Here is a 19,521-nt window from a genome sequence, read left to right on the forward strand (position 1 = left end):
CGGCCCAGGTCATGATCTCACGGTTCGTGAGTTTCACATTCTGCTTCACATTCTGTGTCTCCCTCTTTCTGCCCCTCCTCCCCTCGTGGTTTGTCTCTCTCTCTCTCTCAAAAATGAAATAAACTTAAAAAAAATTTTTTTCCAGCAATATTGACATAATGAACTAAACCAACTCTGTACTGTAACGTTGTCAATATTGCCCTCCCATTTGGAGGAATCCAGATCGAGGAGGTGAAAGGGAAAAATGGAAAATTTTAAGAAAAATTCTCAAGGGTAGAAGCCCCAACACACCGTGGGATGGGTCTTACAAGTGTGCCATCTTCTAGGACATTGAGCTGAATTTGAGGAACACGCCAATTCACACAAAAGTGTAAACAACGATGAGATAATGGAGTGGGCTCTGAAACTGAAAAAGGAAAAAACAGCATCATTGATCTTTGGAGAAGTTCAAGGGGCCTAACTAATGTATAAGCAGAGAGGTCTAAGCTGTGGGGCTGGGTAGAAGGCACAATGACCAAATGTGATGAAAACCATAAACTCAAACAGCCCAAGAAGCTGAGTATACCCCACACATAAGAAACGAACAGAAACTACAAGAAGAATGACAAGGATCGGGAAGTCCAAACTTCTAGTTAAGTCTTAGAGATATACAGTACAGCATAGAGAGTATAGTCAGGACCATTATGACAGCTTTGAAGGTCACAGATGATAACTAGACTTATTGCGTTGATCGTTTCGTAATGTATATAAAAGCTGAAACACTACGTTGTACACTCAAAACTAATATAATATATAATATTGTATGTCAACTATACTTCGATTTCAAGAACTACTCCAAAACACCTCATAATTAAATTTCTCAAAAGTAGTTTTAAAGAGGAAATCTTCTGTCTTTCAAAAATGAGTGTTACAAAAATTTTAAAGAAAAAAAAGGGGAGGGGGGGTGGTGCCTGGGTGGCTCAGTCAGTTAAGCGTCCAACTTCAGCTCAGGTCATGATCTCAGAGTTCATAGGTTTGAGCCCCGTGTCAGGCTCTATGCTGGCAACCCAGGGCCTGGAGCCTGCTTCGGATTCTGTGTCTCCTCTCTCTGTTTCTGCCCCACTCATGTTCTGTCTCTCTCTGTTTTTCAAAAATGAATAAATATTTTAAAAAATCAAAAAATAAAATAGAGAGAAAATATTGGGTCTCCTAGGTGGCTCTGTAGGTTAAGTGTCTGACTCTTGGTTTCAGCTCAGGTCTAGATCTCAACGGTTCCTGAGTTTGAGCCCCGCCTCTAGCTCTGCACTGACAGTGTGGAGCCCACTTGGGATTCCCTCTCTCTCCCTGTCTCTTTGCCCCTCCCTCTTTCTTTCTCTCAAAATAAATAAATAAACTTAAAAAAAAAATAAAGATAAGATATTAATAACAGCCGGATAAAGGCATTATGTTCAGAGGGAAAAAAATAAGGATGATAGGAGATGTCTCCTCAGAAAGTGTGTAAATAAGAATCTACTCTACCAACATCTTTAAAGTACTGGAAAGGTAAAAAGAAAACCTCTCAACCTAGACTACCCAGACAAAATATTTTTCAGAACTGAAGGAGAAATAAAGACATTTTCAGACATAAAAAGCAAAGAGAACTCATCACCAGCAGACCCTACAAGAAATACTACAAGAAATCTTAAAGGAAGGACATCGTCCAGGCAGAAAGAAAATGATACCAGATGGAAGTAAGAAGCTATACAAAGAATCTATACAAAGGTATAAAGAGTATCAGAAGTGGTAATTATGTGGGTAAATAAACAAGATTTTTCTTTTAAGTTAAATCTTTTTAAAAGATAATTGTTTAAAAAATAAAACAACATATGGTAGGATTTATAATATACACAAAAGTAAAATACATAGGGGCGCCTGGGTGGCTCGGTTGGTTAAGCGCCCGACTTCCGCTCAGGTCATGATCTCGCAGTTCATGGGTTCGAGCCCCGCGTCGGGCTCTGTGCTGACAGCTGGGAGCCTGGACCCTGCTTCAGATTCTGTGTCTCCCTCTCTCTCTGGCCCTTCTGTTCTCAAGCTCTGTCTCTCTCTGTCTCTCTCTCTCTCAAAATAAATAAACATTTAAAAAAACTTTTTAAAGAAAAAGTAAAATATGGAGCACATTTTTCTAGAATAAAGTGGCTAATAATAGGGACGATACTTTTGAAATAGTATATGATAAAGAGAAAGAGGACGTTTAGTTTAATGAGCTCTTAAAAATTGGACACTGGTGTTAACACCACCCAGGTAAAAAAATAAAAGTTCACTATTTGCCCCTTCCTGGTTACACTACATGTTTTACTCCCAAACTGACATCACCACCGTTTGTGGAAATAATTTCCAAAGTTTGCTTTGTTGTTTTACTACCTAAATATGACTTCTAGATTTTACAGTTTAGTTTTGTCTACGACAGGCCTTTAGGAAATTAAAGTCATTTATGTGGGGTTAGGGGGAGTGAGGATTCATTCCTTTTATTTAAAATTATATTTATGTGAAACAATTGTCCATGCGGTTATATCTAATTACAATTAGTTTATTAGTTTATTTATTTTTGTTGTGGAATAACATTGAACTGGATGAATTTACCACAGCTCATTTATCCATTCTACTGTCAATGGGATAAATGCTTACAATAATGTTGTCATGAATATTCTTAAGCAGGAATTTTGGTAAATATAAGCTCCATTTTTTAATCTTTATTAAAATTAGTTCATAATTTCAGGATTATTCAGGGTATATACTCATGACGACTCTAATTTGGCTGAAATTTTGAGGCTTTGATTTAGATAGTGGTTTTGCTGTTGGTCAGTTCTAAATTTTGGATTGAACCCAACATGTTTTTTGTTTTGTTTTGTTTTGTCTTGTTTTGCCCATGATTGAATTAGTGAGTAATTTATTTTCTAAATTATGGAATATCATTACTATTAATATTTTGTTACTATTACTATTTTTTTACTAAAATTTTGAATTGTGGTGATAAAAATATATTTTGTGTGATAGCCATTTTTTCATTTATTGAGAACTTTTGGGCCTATTACATCATCTATGCTTATGAAAATTGTTTCTTTGAAATGATTGTGTATTCTCTGCCGGGACAGGACTCTATCAGATTAAACTTAATTGTGTTACTTAATTCTGCTTGATCTATCAGCTTTTGAAATATTTAATATTTCACTATATACTGACTCAGCATTTTTGTTCATTTTAAAAAATTGGATTTATCTTTATTTTTAAAAGCACTCATGTCCCTAATTATTATCTCTTTTGTATTGTTGTTTCCTTTTATTAGTTTAAATATTTCTCTTTTTAAAAATTTTTTTCATGTTTATTTATTTTTGAGAGAGAGAGAGACAGAGCGCGAGCAGGGGAGGGGCAGAGAGAGAGAGGGAGACACAGAATCCGAAGCAGGCTCCAGGCTCTGAGCTGTCAGCACAGGGCTCGAACTCATGAACTGTGAGGTCATGCCCTGAGTTGAAGTCGGACGCTTAACCGACTGAGCCACCCAGGCGCCCCCTACATATTTCTCTTTGAACACTGATGAATTTCATCTTAAAAAGTATTTCATTGATATTAGCATCTTAAAAAGTATTTCATTGATATTAGCACTGTTCCACCAACTTTTGCTTGGTTGGTACATTAGTTCAGAATTCAGCTTCATATTACAAAGCTAAATAAATAAAACCGTATTAATGATCTAACTACAAGTTGGTCTATTTCTCATTGAATAACAACCCAAAGTTTTTGGTTTTAACATTGTGGTGAAAAGTTAAATAGTTTGCACATCAAGATGCACAAGATAATAGTAGGGATTTGTCGCCAACCAAAAAGGAAAGCATAAACATTGCAAAGCATCTGGCAGTCCTTTAACCATTTGTATTCTTATATCTTTACGCATGCATTTTCAGCCAGTCTTCATTTATTTCTTTTAGGGTCGACTCTTGTGTAGGATAAAATATATAAAATATATAAACATACAAAATAGTTAAGATTTTATTTTATAAAATATTATATATACATACATATAACATGTTTGCGAATTTAAAATTTGAGTGTGCCTTTCAGTGACTAACTTGATTCGTTTAGCGATGTCTGAGAACTTTATTTATTTATTTTTTTTTAATTATTTTTTTTTAACGTTTATTTTTGAGACAGAGACAGAGCATGAACAGGGGAGGGGCAGAGAGAGAGGGAGACAAAGAATCCGAAACAGGCTCCAGGCTCTGAGCCATCAGCACAGAGCCCGACGCGGGGCTTGAACTCACGGACCGCGAGATCGTGTGCGATGTCTGAGAACTTTAGACTCGTTTCTAATGTCTGACTCGTGGCCTTCTGCCATGCTTTTTCTTTTCTTTTCTAATTCTCTTTGCTTTGTCCTCAATTGATGCGACACCTATTATTCCTTTTTCCTAGCTATCTGTTTATCCAGATAAACAGATCCAGGAGTTTATTTACATTTGATTTTTTGTTGTTGTTGTTAAGTAAAACACACTTAATATATGTAACATGTTTCCTTTTCTAATCTGACCTGATTTAAACCACTGTCTCCTTTTAGTATAGGCAAAAGCCTTGGCATGTGTTAAAATCTCTTTGCACGTGCCCCTTCTTCCAGGATTTGTTATGTAGTTTCTTTCCGTTTTATTAACCAACTTTACTGAGTATAATTTATATAGAATAAAATTCTGCAATTTTGAGCATGCAGTTCATGTTATTTAGAATTTTAATACCAGCCTGCTTTAAACTATGGAATATTAATTTTGTTATAACTTATACACAGCCAATGTGTGCTTTTTTTTTTTCTTAACCTATTTTAGCCTTTTATTTGCTCAGCTCTACTCCTTCCATCCCAGTTCTTCCTTTTTAACTTATTTTTTGTCTTTGCTTTAGTCTACTCAGGCTGCCATAACAAAATACGGGACTGGGTGGCTTCAATAACAGAAATTTGTTGTCTCACAGCTCAGGAGGCTGGAAGTCTAAGACCAAGAAACCATCATGGGGCACTTGGGTGGCTCAGCCAGTTAAGCATCCGCCTTCGGCTCAGGTCAAGGTCTCATGGTTTATGAGTAGGTCAAGGTATCATGGTTTATGAGTTCGAGCCCCCATGTCAGGCTCTGTGTTGACAGCTCAGAGCCTGGAGCCTGCCTCAGATTCTGTGTCTCCCTCTCACTCTTCTCCTCCCCCACTGGCACTCTGTCTCTCTCTCTCTCTCTGAAAAGTAAATAAACATTAAGAAAGCATCAGGTTGGTTTCTGGAGAGAACTCTCTTCCTCGTTTGCAGGCAGCCACCTCCCACTGTGTCTCCATATGGCCTTTCCTCCAAGACTCCTGCATTTCTTCCTCCTCTTATAAGGACACCAACCCTATTAGATTAAGGCCCCACCCTCATGCATTCAACCTGAATTCATTTAACCTCCTTGAAGACCTTGTCTCCAAACACAACCACATTAGAACCACATTAGGGATTAAGCCTTCAACATCTGGTTTTTTGGAGGAACGTAATTCAGTCCATAGCAATCTTACTGAAGTAGATCCATTAGTAGGACATGTGTAGTAAACAGCCTGTCTTTTCTTTTTTTTTTTTTTTTAGCCCCAATATTTTTTACTTGGAAATATATTGATTTAATTAGATCCCCAGGACAAAGTTTTCACTAAGAATTAAGGATTACAGCTACACTTTTCAACACTCTGACAATAGGAATCAGTTGCCTTCTGACATCTTATTTTTGGATGAGATTTTTCATGTTATTTAAATTGACTATTCCCCTTTGGAGATTACCTCTCATTACTTGGTAATTACTTTCTGAATTTCAATTTGCCCTTGATGGTTGCAATTTTTCTACAATACATATAAATGTGACAGCGTATGTGATGTTCTATTGAATTCAGAATAGACTGGAAGTTGTACCATTGTTTTGTGGACCACTATTCACATGTATTATTTTAACTGGTCCGACAAATCATCTTAAATAACCAAACGCACGTTTGATACTTCTCACATAGGTTTTATTTGAGTACCACACACAGAAAAATAGGAAGAGAAAGATTGTCTTTAGAGATGATTTTTAAAGTTTTTACCCCAAAGCTAAAGTCAGTGTAATGCTTTGGTGAAACACTAGAAAACTCCTCATTTACACACAAAGATGCCAGTTGTCACTGCAATTATTTAGCATTGTGAAGGTTTGAGGCATTTTATAACACAAACCAACACCAAAAAAAAAATTATTATTATAAATAATTAAAAGGAAGAAGTGAAATAATCATTACATGCAAAAGATATCATTTTTGATCTGCAAAAGACAAGAGAATAAGCGTTAAAAGAGCACATGTGACCATTTAGTAAGGCAACTGGCTTCTAACACAATAAACAGGTAAATAAAAACAATGACCTTTTTATAGACATATTGAGCAAGTACTAAATATCACAGATAAAATTAAGCACATTAAATATAAGCACCAAGTGGTTAAGTCATGTAATGTGTCAGGACCTCAGTTTCTTCACATGAAAAACAGTATTATGCACATGGGAAATATTAACAAGTTATGAGGTATACAGATTAACTGAGACATGAATATTATAGCTTCTTCTTTTTAGTGGGTACCTGTTACATACGCTCATTGTTTATTTTATTTTGTAGCTTATGTCTCTTATTAAAACGTCTCCAAAATGCATATAGAAAACACGTCCAACACATACTTGTTCAACCAATAAGTGAATGACTGAATGATCCCATGCTAGGGGAACAAGACAATCTATTTCAAACACAAAGCCTGTACTTTGAAGAGATTTCGTTGTGAATGTAAGCCATGAGTCAAGAATTTTTCATTTCTGTAAGTCAGAGAAAGACAAATACCATTACCATATGATTTCACTCATGTGGAATTTAAGAAACAAAACAAACAGGCAAAGGGAAAAAGAGAGAAGGAGGCAAATTCTTAAGAAATAGACTCTTAGTTGTAGACAGCAAACTGATGGTTACCAGAGGGGAGGTGCGGGGGGATAGGTTGAATAGGTGATGGGGTTTAAGGAGGGCACTTGTGATGTGCACTGGGTGTTGTATGCAAGTATTGAACCACTAAATTGTGCACCTGAAACTAATATTACACTACATGTTAACTATTGGAATTTAAAGAAAAACTTAAAAAAGAATACATTTCTAAAAATATACAGTTTCTATCAAATTCAAGATTTAACAATATTCCACACAGAATGCATGACCATGATTCCTTCTCTTTACTCCACCCATTGAACTTAATTTATTCTAAAATTTTCACCTGTTTTATTTAGCTGTCATTGCTATCATCCAACCAATATTAACAACATAGAACATATTCAACGTTCATGCTGATTATGGGTTCGTTACTCAGAAAAGTTGGTCTGAATTTCTGTACTGTAATCTGGTTGCTTTCCAGTCACCAGCTAAATAGGAGTACTTGATAAAATAGATCAAAAACACCGACCTCCCAGAAAGTTACACACAGTTAAAAGATTATCATCACCCCCAAGATTTGGCAGTCTTACACATTAAAATTAAAGTGAATTGTGTTACATACTTAAAAACTATGCTGGCAAATACAATTTATTTCCAAATATAAATTATATATTCTTTTTTTAAAGTTTATCTATTTATTTTGAGAGAGAGACAGAGAGACAGAGAGAAGGAGGGAGACAGACTGATGATCCCAAGCAGGATCCGCACTGTCAGCGCAGAACGCAACGTGGGGCTCGAACTCATGAACCATCGGATCATGACCTGAGCCGAAACCAAGAGTCAGACGCTTAACTGACGAGCCACCCAGGCACCCTTAAATTATATATTTTTTTAATGATGGTAAATGTAATCAAGAACTCTTGATTGTGAAATTAATAGTATGGAAAGGATCATTTGAATTAAGCACCTTCATGATTCTGAAAACCTTCTAAAAAATGTTTAATTTATCTGTTGGCAAAAAAAAAAATGGCAAGAGCACAGCATCACACGAGGCAGGGGGCCCCTCTCACCAGAAGCCCTGTGCCACTGCACAGGTCACACGTTCAAAGAGCCGCCATGACTGAAGGGCATGAATACATATGAGTGACACAGGGGTGGACTATATTGGACCCAAATTTGTGTGCTTCCTCAGAGTCCCTTCACTGTCTCCTATTCTTTTATTCAGCACGAAGTGTAAGCCAGATTATGCTTCCATTTTGGACTTGAAAGCAACCCTACCCTGTGGGGGGTGAGATTCCACTTTCCAAATGACCACTAAGGGGCTAGATGAGCAGAGGTATTAGTCCCACTTTGCTAAACCCTGGCCAATGGGAACTAGAAGACAGATAGGAGGTAATTAGATACATCCCTCCTCCTCTCTCTCTTCCATGTTCTAATGCTACATGTGGTTTGTCATTGGAACCCTCCTGGAAAAGCTGTGTGCTGTGTGCACACACAGGATGACTACTATATTGTCTCTCAACATATTGTGAGTTGGTAGCCAGCAGAGTAACACAGCACAGCACCTCCTTCCACATCTTCTCTTGCCTCCTTTCTATATGTTCTCCCCATTGCTGCCCGAGACTTAACCTACCCACATAAATGTCATTATTTTTGTTAAGTGTATTTATCTATTTTTGAGAGAGAGAGAGAGAGACAGAAAGAAAGGGAGGAGAGGGGCAGAGAGGGGGGAGAGAGAGAATCCCAAGCAGGCTCTGTAATGTCAGCACAGAGCCCCGGGCAGGGCTCAAACTCAGGTACCGTGAGATCATAACCTGAGCTGAAATCAAGAGTTGGTGCTTAACCACCCACCCCACCCCCCGAGCCATCCAGGTGCCCCTAAATGTCATCATTTTGAGCTCTGACTTTCATTCAGGTTTTAGAGGCCCAGGATAAGATAGTCAGTGAGTTATACCATTATTATTTATTTACTTTATGTGAGTTTATAACAATAAAACTTGTACCTGGAAAGGATGCAGAAAATATTATATCAAAAATAACATTCTAGTAAGGCAGCTGAGTTAGTAAAGCAGTATGAACTCAGTTTTTTAATAAATCAAATATAATTTTTGTGTCTACAATACCCAGCTAGAAAAAAAAGTCACACGTAAAAAGATAACATTTACAATAAATAGAAAAAATATATACATACAAATTAATAAAATCTTTTATATGCTTTTTAAAAACTTTTGTTGTAAATGCCTTCTACCTTTGGTGTTACACCCGTTTCCACTTCACACATGTGAAAGGGCTGTGCCAAGGCTATATTCTAGTGATATTTGCCCTAGAATTAGGAAACAGCCAGACATTTGCTCTGAGAACTGCTTCTTGGATAAGCCTGTCGCCTCATCGTGAAACCAGAGCTGAGAAATTCATGGAATTTGCAGGTTTTGGGATACATTTTCTTTTCATTGGTTTCCCAGCTTTCAAAAAGTTCATTCACTCATTCATGCATTGACTTACTCATTAAAAGATTGTTTTTTATTAACTCTTCTATGGCCGGCTTGCAGGTTTTGGGAGGCAGCAGTAAATACGATCCTCACTTCTTTGAAGTGTACTGGGAGAGATAGATGATAAACAAACAAATACAGCAGGTGTGGAGATGAATTGCCTTCAGATTTACAAAATTGTTAAATTGCCTAAAACCAAAATTAACAGTCGCGTAGAATTCGGTTGTTGAACAAGATTATGCATTTCTTTCCTATAATAGAACTTGCTATCAATGAATATGCCAACACACATTATTCTATTTCATTCTTATCAAAAGATTATTATAAAATATATCTTTGAGAAATCCCCTATGATTATTGTGTAGACGTAATAGATGCCACTCAATGTATGCAGAAAGGTTTATTGAGTTATATACCATAATTCCTTCACTATTCTAATAGTGAGCATTTTTTTTTTAGATGCAAAAGATTTGAGTCTTACCTTATATTTTGAAAGAATTTTAAAAGTGGAAGATGTTTCGGACGTTTGGCGATTTGAGGCCCAGAGGTGGTTTAAGAGACAACTGACATATTTGAAATCAGGTCTCAATTTCAAAAATGGTCTATCTAAACTCAAAAACCAGAAGAAATGACGTTCCTAACTGCATGTGGAAACTTACAACAACATTCTAAAGAGTTCATGATCATGTTTCTTTCATCTTTTTCCCTGTTGTGGAACTCAGTGTTTGCTAAGCTTTCTGCCTACTTCTTTAAATCAAATATTCATCAGTAGAGTTTATTGTACACATATATAAAATTTACATGCAATATGTTGGTCATTTATGAATTGCATTGTGCACACCTTTATTCATCACAGCCCTAATCGCTCTCTATTAACCGTGAAGTAAGAATTTATGATGGAATAATTATCTACCCCAAACATTCATCCTCAGTATGTGATTTAGAATTGAATACCATTACCATGCAAAGACTAGAGATTCAAACAATGAAATCTAAGCACACTGTAATACCAATTACAATGGAAAATAACAATGATGTCCTGAGATTGCCTGTCAGTTCTGAAAAATGCATAAATATAGATGACAAATTTTTTAATTGGAAGATGATACATAGCATATGTGAAATACACACAGCTTCATAATTCTCAGGAAATTCTTTCCATATTATGTATAATTAGATTGTTTAACCTGATTAAGAAAACCGGTGAGGGTAGATTATTTCCAATCTTCCTTATATTTTTCATACATACATGTATATAGTTTTATGGGCTAGGCTTAGGTAAGACTTCTGTAAGTGAAACTGAAAATTATTCAATTACACACACTAGGGAAAAACCCGCAGGAGGTATATAATGTTACCGTCTACATTAGTTAACTTTCTGCCAAGAAAGACACAATGCTCTTATTTATCTATGGAGTTGAGTGTTTCTGTTCTTTCAGCCAGTACTTCTCCTGGTATAAAACAGACAGAAAGGCCTGTTTTAGCTTCTTGTTTCCCCAAATCAACATCAGCGAGTGGATCGAAGGATACACGAAGGCAAGTACCTGGCAAAACATGAACAGTTCCTTCTGCAGCCCGTTAAAACTCCAAATTGTAACAATTAGATTCAGAACGTAACCGGCAAAGAACAAGAGAAAGGAGACCACCGTCTGCATGGCTCTTATGTGGACCTTGGTGCTGGGATCTTGGGATCCCTTGCCACAGAGCTGCATCCGCTTGAGATGTCTCCAGAGGGAAAAGATCAACAGCACAAAAGACATCAGGGACGTAGCAAAGGGTATGAAGTTTGCTAGTGTGAATACAGTCATATTTGAGAGGTGTGCCATGTCCGTCCATTTGGTCCTCCAAGTGACATTCCCTTCATATGCCTTAGTCTGCACTTTCTCATATATGCTCACTGCCGCAACATGAGAAAACAGTAAGAACAAAGACCCCAGCAGCATCACAAGCACGACGCTTTTAACTCTCCACTTGAGGCGAAGGAAAATAAGGCTGGAGAAGTTGGCTATTTTGAACAAATAAAATATGCTGAGGCTAGTAGCCAGCCAGATGCTAAAATGATTGCTTACTGCCCAGGCAATTTGAAAAATAATTCTTACTTCTAAGCTATAGAAATCTGGACTGAACAAAGTTGCATACCAATTTATTATCATTACCCAGAGCAAAGCAATTCTGGAGACAGCCAGAGCAGCGAGAATGTGATCAGCTGAGGAGATCTTTTGTCTCTTGGTCCAGTCAATGAAGTTCACCAGTGCTATGAAGCCATTGGCAAAATTTCCTAGGAGAAATTCTATTATTACCGCGATGGAAAAAATGCTCGGTAGTGCGGTTACCATGTCTAGAAAGGAAAACAAACAAAAAAATCTAAGTCTAATGTCTGATGTCGCTGGTTGTGCACCTGATCCCTAAGTGTGCAGTAAAGTTCTCATTTCTTTTAAATTCTGTGACCAATGTCAAGCAGGAAAGCACCAGGGTAGGCCAGTAGATGAGCTCAGTGCTGTCTTGATGAAAACCATTGTTATTCCTCAAACAGCTCAAATTAACTTCTATTCATTGACTTTATATCCTTGCTGTGGGCTAGAATACTCATCACACATGCTGAAATTGAAAGCTGAATTCTCATTTGCTAGCATGCAAATAAAACCGTATTGTCTTTCAGTGTTTTGTGATTTTTTCCTTGTTTGACCTCTACGTAATTTGTATTATCAACTTTATTTGTTGTACAGAAAATTGAAAAATCCAAAACACATCTGTAGAGTGTCTTAATTGTTAGGTAGAGCTTGGCCGGAAGTAAGATTACCATCATTATGGATTTTTTTTTTTTAAGATTTATTTTTGAGACAGACAGCGCAAGTGGGGAAGGGGCAGAGAGAGGGGGGACCGAAGATCCAAAGCAGGCTCTGCTCTGACAGCAGTGAGCTCATTGCAGAGCTCGAACTCAAGACCCTTGTGGTCACGACCAGAGCTAAAGTCAGACACTCAACCCACTGAGTCACTCAGATGTCCTGGATTTTTTTTTTTTTTTAATGTCGCAATTATGCAGAAAGAATTTAAGCTTTTCCAATCAAAAACATTCAGGGTATGGGGCGGGGCGGGGGGAGGTCATGTGCCAATACTCCCCAAAGGCTGGTTCTCGATGACTAACATTTATGCACACTTTTATTGTTTACAAGTGCATAAACACACACGCGTGTGCACAAACACACATGCATCATAAATACAGGAATTATTGTCCTATAATTTTCTTTTGTTTTTAAGTGAGCTCTATGCCCAGCGTGGGACTCAAACTCACAACTCCCATATCAAGAGCGGCATGATCTACCAACTGAGCCAGTTAGGAACCCCGTGCATGTCTTATAATTTTCAAAATGAAAAAAAATGAATCTCAGGGAGACCATCCAGCTTTTTTTTAAGCAATTTAAAAAAAAATTTTTTTTTTAATATGTATTTATTTTTAAGAGAGAGAGACAGAGTGTGAGTGGGGGAGGAGCAGAGAGAGAAAGGGAGACACAGAATCTGAAGCAGGCTCTGGGCTCCAAGCTGTCAGCACAGAGCCTGACGCGTGGCTTGAACTCATGGACCACGAGATCATGACCTGAGCGGAAGTCGGACACTTAACTGACTGAGCCACCCAGGCGCCCCAAAACCATCCAGCTTTAAATCCATCTTTTCTCTCATTGAGGTTTTTCAGCCCATTTTAGTAGCTACTAAACATATCTCTCATGCTTAAGCCTTTAATAAAGTTTCTCTTTTGAGCCTACTTTATATTTAAATATTTAATTAAAACATTCAGAAACTTTCTAAACGTCCCTTGAAAACTTCAAAAGAACATGGTCTTCCATTGTAGAGTCTGCATTTCTCTATCCATACATATTGTTTCATTTTACGTTTAATTCATTTTGGGCTACTTAATATTTTAAGATTAATAGATATAAAAATTAGCCTCTACCCATGGATTTTTTTCGCTTTCAGTTTTTGTACTATAATTATTTCTAGCCGAGGATCTTAGAGCCGGACTGCCAGGAAAGAAAAACCTAGATTCTTTGCATTATATGTTTCTAATCTATTTTAATATTACTCTCTGCCTCAGTAAAATCATCAACCAAAATGCAGATGATTGTATCCTCTTCGGGTGGTTTTTGTGAGGAGTTAGTACATTATTTGTGTAGAGTGCTTTCAGTTCTAACCTTTCTGGTACAGAATAGGTGTGGAGGACTGTGGTTCATTTTATCCTGTGTGATTAGATGCTTCATTGTTTGCTGACAAGAACTTCCATTGATGAACACAATGTAGCAGGTTGAAAAAGGCCAGATTTCCTCCTGTAACACCTGGGATTAGGGCAAACAATTGTCAAAATTATGTTTCAAATACATCACAGAGCTGTGCAAGGAAGGAGAACCAGCCGAACTAAAATCCATCAAGAGGAGAATCTTTTCAGGTGAAGAGATGATCTATGTATTCAAATGCAAGCCCTATCAACTCCTAGAAGATTTCTTGCAGGAAGTGAAAAACTATTCCTAAAATGTATACAGAAATGCAAAGCACCCAGAATAACCAAAAGAATTTGTTTTTTAAAAAAAGAACAAATTTGGAAAATTACAGTTCCTGATTTCAACGCTTGCTAGAAAGCTGCATTAATCAAGATAGTGTGGTACTCACAAAATTATATATATGTGTGTATATATATATATATCAGTGAAACACAACTGAAGTTCAGAAATCAGCACTAATATTTATGGTTAACTGATTTCAAAATTCAATGGGAGAAATTACGTCTCATTTGTCTAACAAATGATGCTGGGTAAATTGGATATCCACATGAATAAAACTGAGTTTAGACCCTTATTTCATACCATATGCAAAAATTAACTTAAAATTGCTGAAAGACTTAAATGTGAGAACTAAGCCTATGAAAGTTTTAGAATAAAATATAGGGGAAACTTTTGAAAGCTGAGCAGACCTTTTAGATGCAATACCAAAAGCATGATGCATAAAACTTAAATATTAACATATTGGACTACATCAAAATTGAAAATATTTGCTCTATAAAATACAAGTCTGATTTCATGATTGTAGAGCTACAGTAATTAAGTCAATGTGGTACTGTTGTTTGCTTATACAAGCAGATTAGTGGGTTAGAAAATAGTATCTCGTGACAGACCCACACATGCATGGTCAGTTCATTTTGACAAGGGAACCAAAACCATTTCATGAGAAATAAAATTCTCTTTAACAAATGATGCTGGAAAACTGAATAACAGTATAAAAAAATGAACTTCGATTTTTACCTCTCACCATATAAAAAATTAATGTGAGGTGATCTTAGATTTAAATATAAAAGATAGGGGCGCCTGGCTGGCTCGGCCTGTTGAGCATCCGACTTCTGCTCAGGTCATGATCTCATGGTTCATGAGTTCAAGCCCTGCGTGGGGCTCCATGCTGACAGCTCAGCGCCTGGAGCTTGCTTCAGATTCTGTGTCTCCCTCGCTTTCTGCCCCTCCCCCACTTGCTCTCTGTCTCTCTCTCTCTCAAAAATAAACATTAAAAAATTTTTTAGGGGCGCCCAGGTGGCTCAGTTGGTTGAGCATCTGACTTCGGCTCAGGTCATGATCTCGCAGTTTGTGAGTTCGAGCCCTGCGTCGGGCCCTGTGCTGACAGCTCAGGGCCTGGACCCTGCTTTGGATTCTCTGTCTCCCTCTCTCTGCCCCTTTCCTGCTCATGCTCTGTCCCTCTCTGTCTCTCAAAAAATGAATAAACGTTAAAAACAAATTTTTTTAAATTTTTTTAAATCTTAAAAAAAATAAAAGATAATGATTCTAGAAGAAAATTGGATTCTATTTCTGTGACTTTGGAATTTCTTAGCTAGAACATATACATGCACAATCACATGAACACACACACGCGAAAAGCTAAACAAAAAAGAATAAAAGTGATGAATGAAAAGGCACTATCAAGAAAATCAAAATGTTGGCCATAAAATGGGAGAAATATATATAATATAGATGTAACCAAGGACTGTTTTTTAAATATATGTGTATACACTAAACATTGTTGCAACTCAATACTAAGAAAACAAACATCTCAATTTAAGGAAAATAAGCAAAAGACTTCGAAAGACCCTTAACAAAAGAAGATGTGATAAACCACTAAAAACGTTTTCAACAACATTGCACATAAGGGAAATGCAAAATAAAACTTCAAACCCTCTGGAATGTGACAGTTCAAGAAACTGACCACGCTAGATTGTGGCAATGATGTGAAGCAACTAGAACTCTCATATTTTTCTGCTGAAAAATAATACAGCCACTTTGGAAAACTGATTGACAGTTTCTAACAATGCCTCACATACGTATTGCCAACTATTCAGCTATTCCGCTAGTGTGTTTATTTACCTAAAATAAATAAAAACGTATGTTCACAAAACGACTTTCACAAGAATGTTAATACCAGCTTTACCCAATAGAGTCCATTACTGGAAACAGTTTAAATATCCATCAACAGGGAGATGAATGAACAAATCGTGGCATATTCATAGAATAAAATACCATTTAGCAATAAAAGAAATAAACTACTCGTATACACAACGATATGTATCTCAAAAAACTATGATTGAAAAAAAGAGGTGGACAAAAAAGAGTGCATATAGTATGATTTCTAAAACAAGCAAAAAACTAAGGCAAAAACCACAAAAGTAGTTGTCTGGAATCTGATCCAAAAAAGGACACAAAATAACTGAGGGGGTGGTAAAATTGTTCCATATTTTATCATGGTCATTGTTTCAAGGAGGTATATAATAGTTAAAGGTCATCAAATTACATATGTAAAATGAGCATATTATGCTATATGTAATTATACCTCACTAAGGTTAATGTTAAAAATAAAAATAAAAAAATAGGGGTGCCTGGGTGGATCAGTCATTTAAGCCTGTGATTCTTGATTTGGGCTCAGGTCATGATCTCATGGTTTGTGAGTTCAAGCACACCCCCCATCCCAACTCCCACCCTTGGGCTCTTTAATTCTCTCTCCCTCTGTCTCTGCTCCCCCACCCAATCATGCCCACTCTTTTTCTCTCTTAAAACAAATAAATAAAGTAAGCATGTGATAGATGATAGATAGATAGATAGATAGATAATAGATAAAAATAAGGGCAAAATAGATATTTTCAGAGAAACAAACCTCACCAGTGGAAACTCTAAAGAGTACTTTTCAACTCCACCATGAAACTTGCGGGACCTCTCGGCCTGTCCTAGCAGGGATTACCTGCACCCCCAGTTCCCGAGGGGGCTCTTGCGCCCCAGTCGTGGAGGTGCAGTGCTCACCGCGGGCCCCCGCCTGTGTTTGCAGCGCCAGTAGAAGACTGATCTTTGAAAATACGTATTTGGGAGATAGTCACGTTCTATTAAATACTTTGTGCTGGTGCTGCCGTGAAAAAAATCTGGTTACACTGCGGGTTGGCCTGCTGCCTCTGCAGGACAGCACCGCCTGGGCCCTGGGATGAGGGTCCGCCTGAGCAGACACACCATGAGTCAAGCAACTCAGGGATGCAACCTACCGTTCTGTCCCACTGGGAGGAAGCATTGAGTCCGGGGAGCTGATTGCTCAAGTCGGACGCTTAACCAACTGAGCCACCCAGGTGCCCCGAGCTGATTGCTTTTTAAAAAATGAAAAGATGGGGCTCCTGGGTGGCTCAGTCGGTTGAGCGTCCAACTTCGGCTCAGGTCATGATCTCATGGTTTGTGAGTTCGAGCCCCACATTGGGCTGTGTGCTGACAGCTCGAAGCCTGGAGCATGCTTTGGATTCTGTGCCTCCCTCTCTCTCTGCCCCAACCCACTCGCTTTCTGTCTCTGTCTCTCTCAAAAATAAATAAACATTTTTAAAAAAATGAAAAGAAAGTTTTATTCCTGGGAGGGAGGAATGCATGAACCTTTAGGAGGTTAAGTCTTCAAAGAAGCTCAACCATGCCAATGTCGTTAAATGAAAAGAAGTTATCAGGGAAAATGATCATCTTTATTTTATCTTCGAGGACTATAAGGAATATCATGTATCAGATATTACAAGGACTTGTATTTCTTCACAAACATGGCTTCTTCCAGCGGGACTTAAAGCCTGAGAACTTTCTCTGCACCAGCCCAGAACTTGTGAAAATACAGACTTCAGGTTGGCGGGAGAAATCTGATCAAGACCTCCATACACAGACTATGTATCTACCAGAAGGTACAGGGCTCCAGAAGTGCTTCTGAGGTCTACCAGTTGTGCTCCTCCATTGACATCTGGGCTGTGGGCTGTATCATGGCAGAAGTGTGCACCCTCAGGCCACTCTTCGCTGGGGCCAGTGAAATCAACACAATTTTCAAAACTTGCCAACTGTTGGGGACCCGGAAAAAGACCAACGGGCCCGAAGGCTACCAACTTTCAAGTGCGATGGACTTCCACTGGCCCCAGAAAGTACCCAGTAACTTAAAGACCTTGATTCCAAATGCTAGCGGCAAAGCCGTTCAACTCCTGAGAGACAAGCTGCAGAGGGATCCCAAGAAACAGCCAACAGCTAAGTCAGGCCCTTCAACAGCCTTACTTACGGACCAGGCATTCACTGGGCTACATCGCATAGAGCCTTGAGGATTCGGGAAAACCACAGAAGGATGTCCTGGAAAAGGTAGGCCCACCTTCTCACATGAAGCCTGTCCACGCTACCCAGATCCCACCCAAGCCAAGTGCACAGATTTCTTCAAGGCAGCATCAAGCCCGCCAGCCTTCTCGGCATTTCATGTACCCCCCACAAAGCAGAGGCTCCCAGGCCAGATCACTCGAACCACCTTCTGGTGGACAAGCCAAGCCCGTTGCTCCTCCTGTCCCTCCATATCAAGAATCCCCAGTCGAAAATACGAGCTGGCCTGGAACACAAAAATGGTGAGATCAAGCCAAAGAGTAGGAGAAGGTGGGTCTTGCCTCCTGGTCAGCAAAGGAATCTGATAACTGGGTTGACTCGGTTGGATGACTTAGATTACAGTCTATCCCTCACCAGGATTGCCCTGAAAAACAGGAAGACACAGAGTGAAGAGAGACCCTCTGCAGAACTGAGAGTGGTTTGGACCTGAAGCCCTCTGCGCCCCGGTACTGGAAGTGGCGCCCCCTACCCAGACCTCCTGTCAGAGATGAGACACAGCAGCCCTGAGATCCAATGCCAAGCAGCACTACTTGAAGCCGTCTGGATCCACGCCTGGGATAAATCTAAGAAGCGGCATACTTCCAAATCCAGGCAAGGGTTTTATTTCATCGAAGACACGGTCTACTTCTGATTTGTACGGAAAATCTTCAGGAACAGTTGTCTGTTATCAGCAAAATACATTCAGTATTCTGCAAAACACATTCAGCAAAATACATTCAATACTACTACTTCTAGTGGACTAATGAAACTATATGCCCTCCTTTCTGAAAAAAAAAGAAGTTGGTTCCGCTACGCAGAGGGTACACTTGGCACCTATTCCAGACCCTTCCCCTGGCTATTCTTCCCTGAAGGCCGAGCGGCCTCATCCCGGGTGACCTTGTTTCCACACGCAGCCTAGGAGCACATCTGGATTGATGCCACGGCCTCCGGCTGCCCAGCCAGTGCACGGCCCACCGGACTAGGCTTCTAAGTATGCGTCTCAGCGACGACTTTCACGAAGCTTCTGGGGGGGGGGGGGAAGCGAGACACTGTCCATCTGCCAACTGGTGTTCGGCCGGCAAGACACTTGATGATGGTGTAAAAGCAAACACTTGATAGTTATTCTTCTGAACCAAGACATTTCAATATCCTTTTAAAAAAAAATTTTTTTTTGATAGTGATCTGAGTGCAATATCCTTTTTTGGTACCAAATTATTTTATTCTAGAACTCGATCCTGTTGTTTTTTTAATGTGTTTTTTGTTTGTTTGTTTGTTTGTTTGTTTGTTTATTTTTGACAGAGAGGGAGACACAGAATCTAAACCAGGCTCCAGGTTCCAGCTCAGATCCCGAGGTGGGCTGGGGGGTGGGGGGCCGCGGGGGGTGGGGGGGGCTTAATCTCAGGAGCTATGAGATCCTGACCTGAGCCAAAGTTGGACACTTAACAGACT

At 38.7% G+C, this 19,521-nt stretch overlaps 1 protein-coding gene and 1 pseudogene across 1 annotated transcript; one reads left to right on the top strand and one right to left on the bottom strand.

Moving 5' to 3' along the window:
• Positions 1 to 10,836: 10,836 nt before the first annotated feature.
• LOC115519387 (taste receptor type 2 member 46-like) lies at positions 10,837 to 11,763 on the bottom strand. The gene has a single exon (XM_030323332.1). It carries the CDS (start codon positions 11,761 to 11,763, stop codon positions 10,837 to 10,839), a length of 927 nt encoding a protein of 308 aa, XP_030179192.1.
• A 44-nt stretch (positions 11,764 to 11,807) lies between these two features.
• Positions 11,808 to 19,163, top strand: LOC115518657 (annotated as a pseudogene).
• The last annotated feature ends 358 nt before the right edge of the window (positions 19,164 to 19,521 follow it).

The sequence above is a fragment of the Lynx canadensis genome, chromosome B4 (genome assembly GCF_007474595.2).
Source record: "Lynx canadensis isolate LIC74 chromosome B4, mLynCan4.pri.v2, whole genome shotgun sequence".
Taxonomy (NCBI): domain Eukaryota; kingdom Metazoa; phylum Chordata; class Mammalia; order Carnivora; family Felidae; genus Lynx; species Lynx canadensis.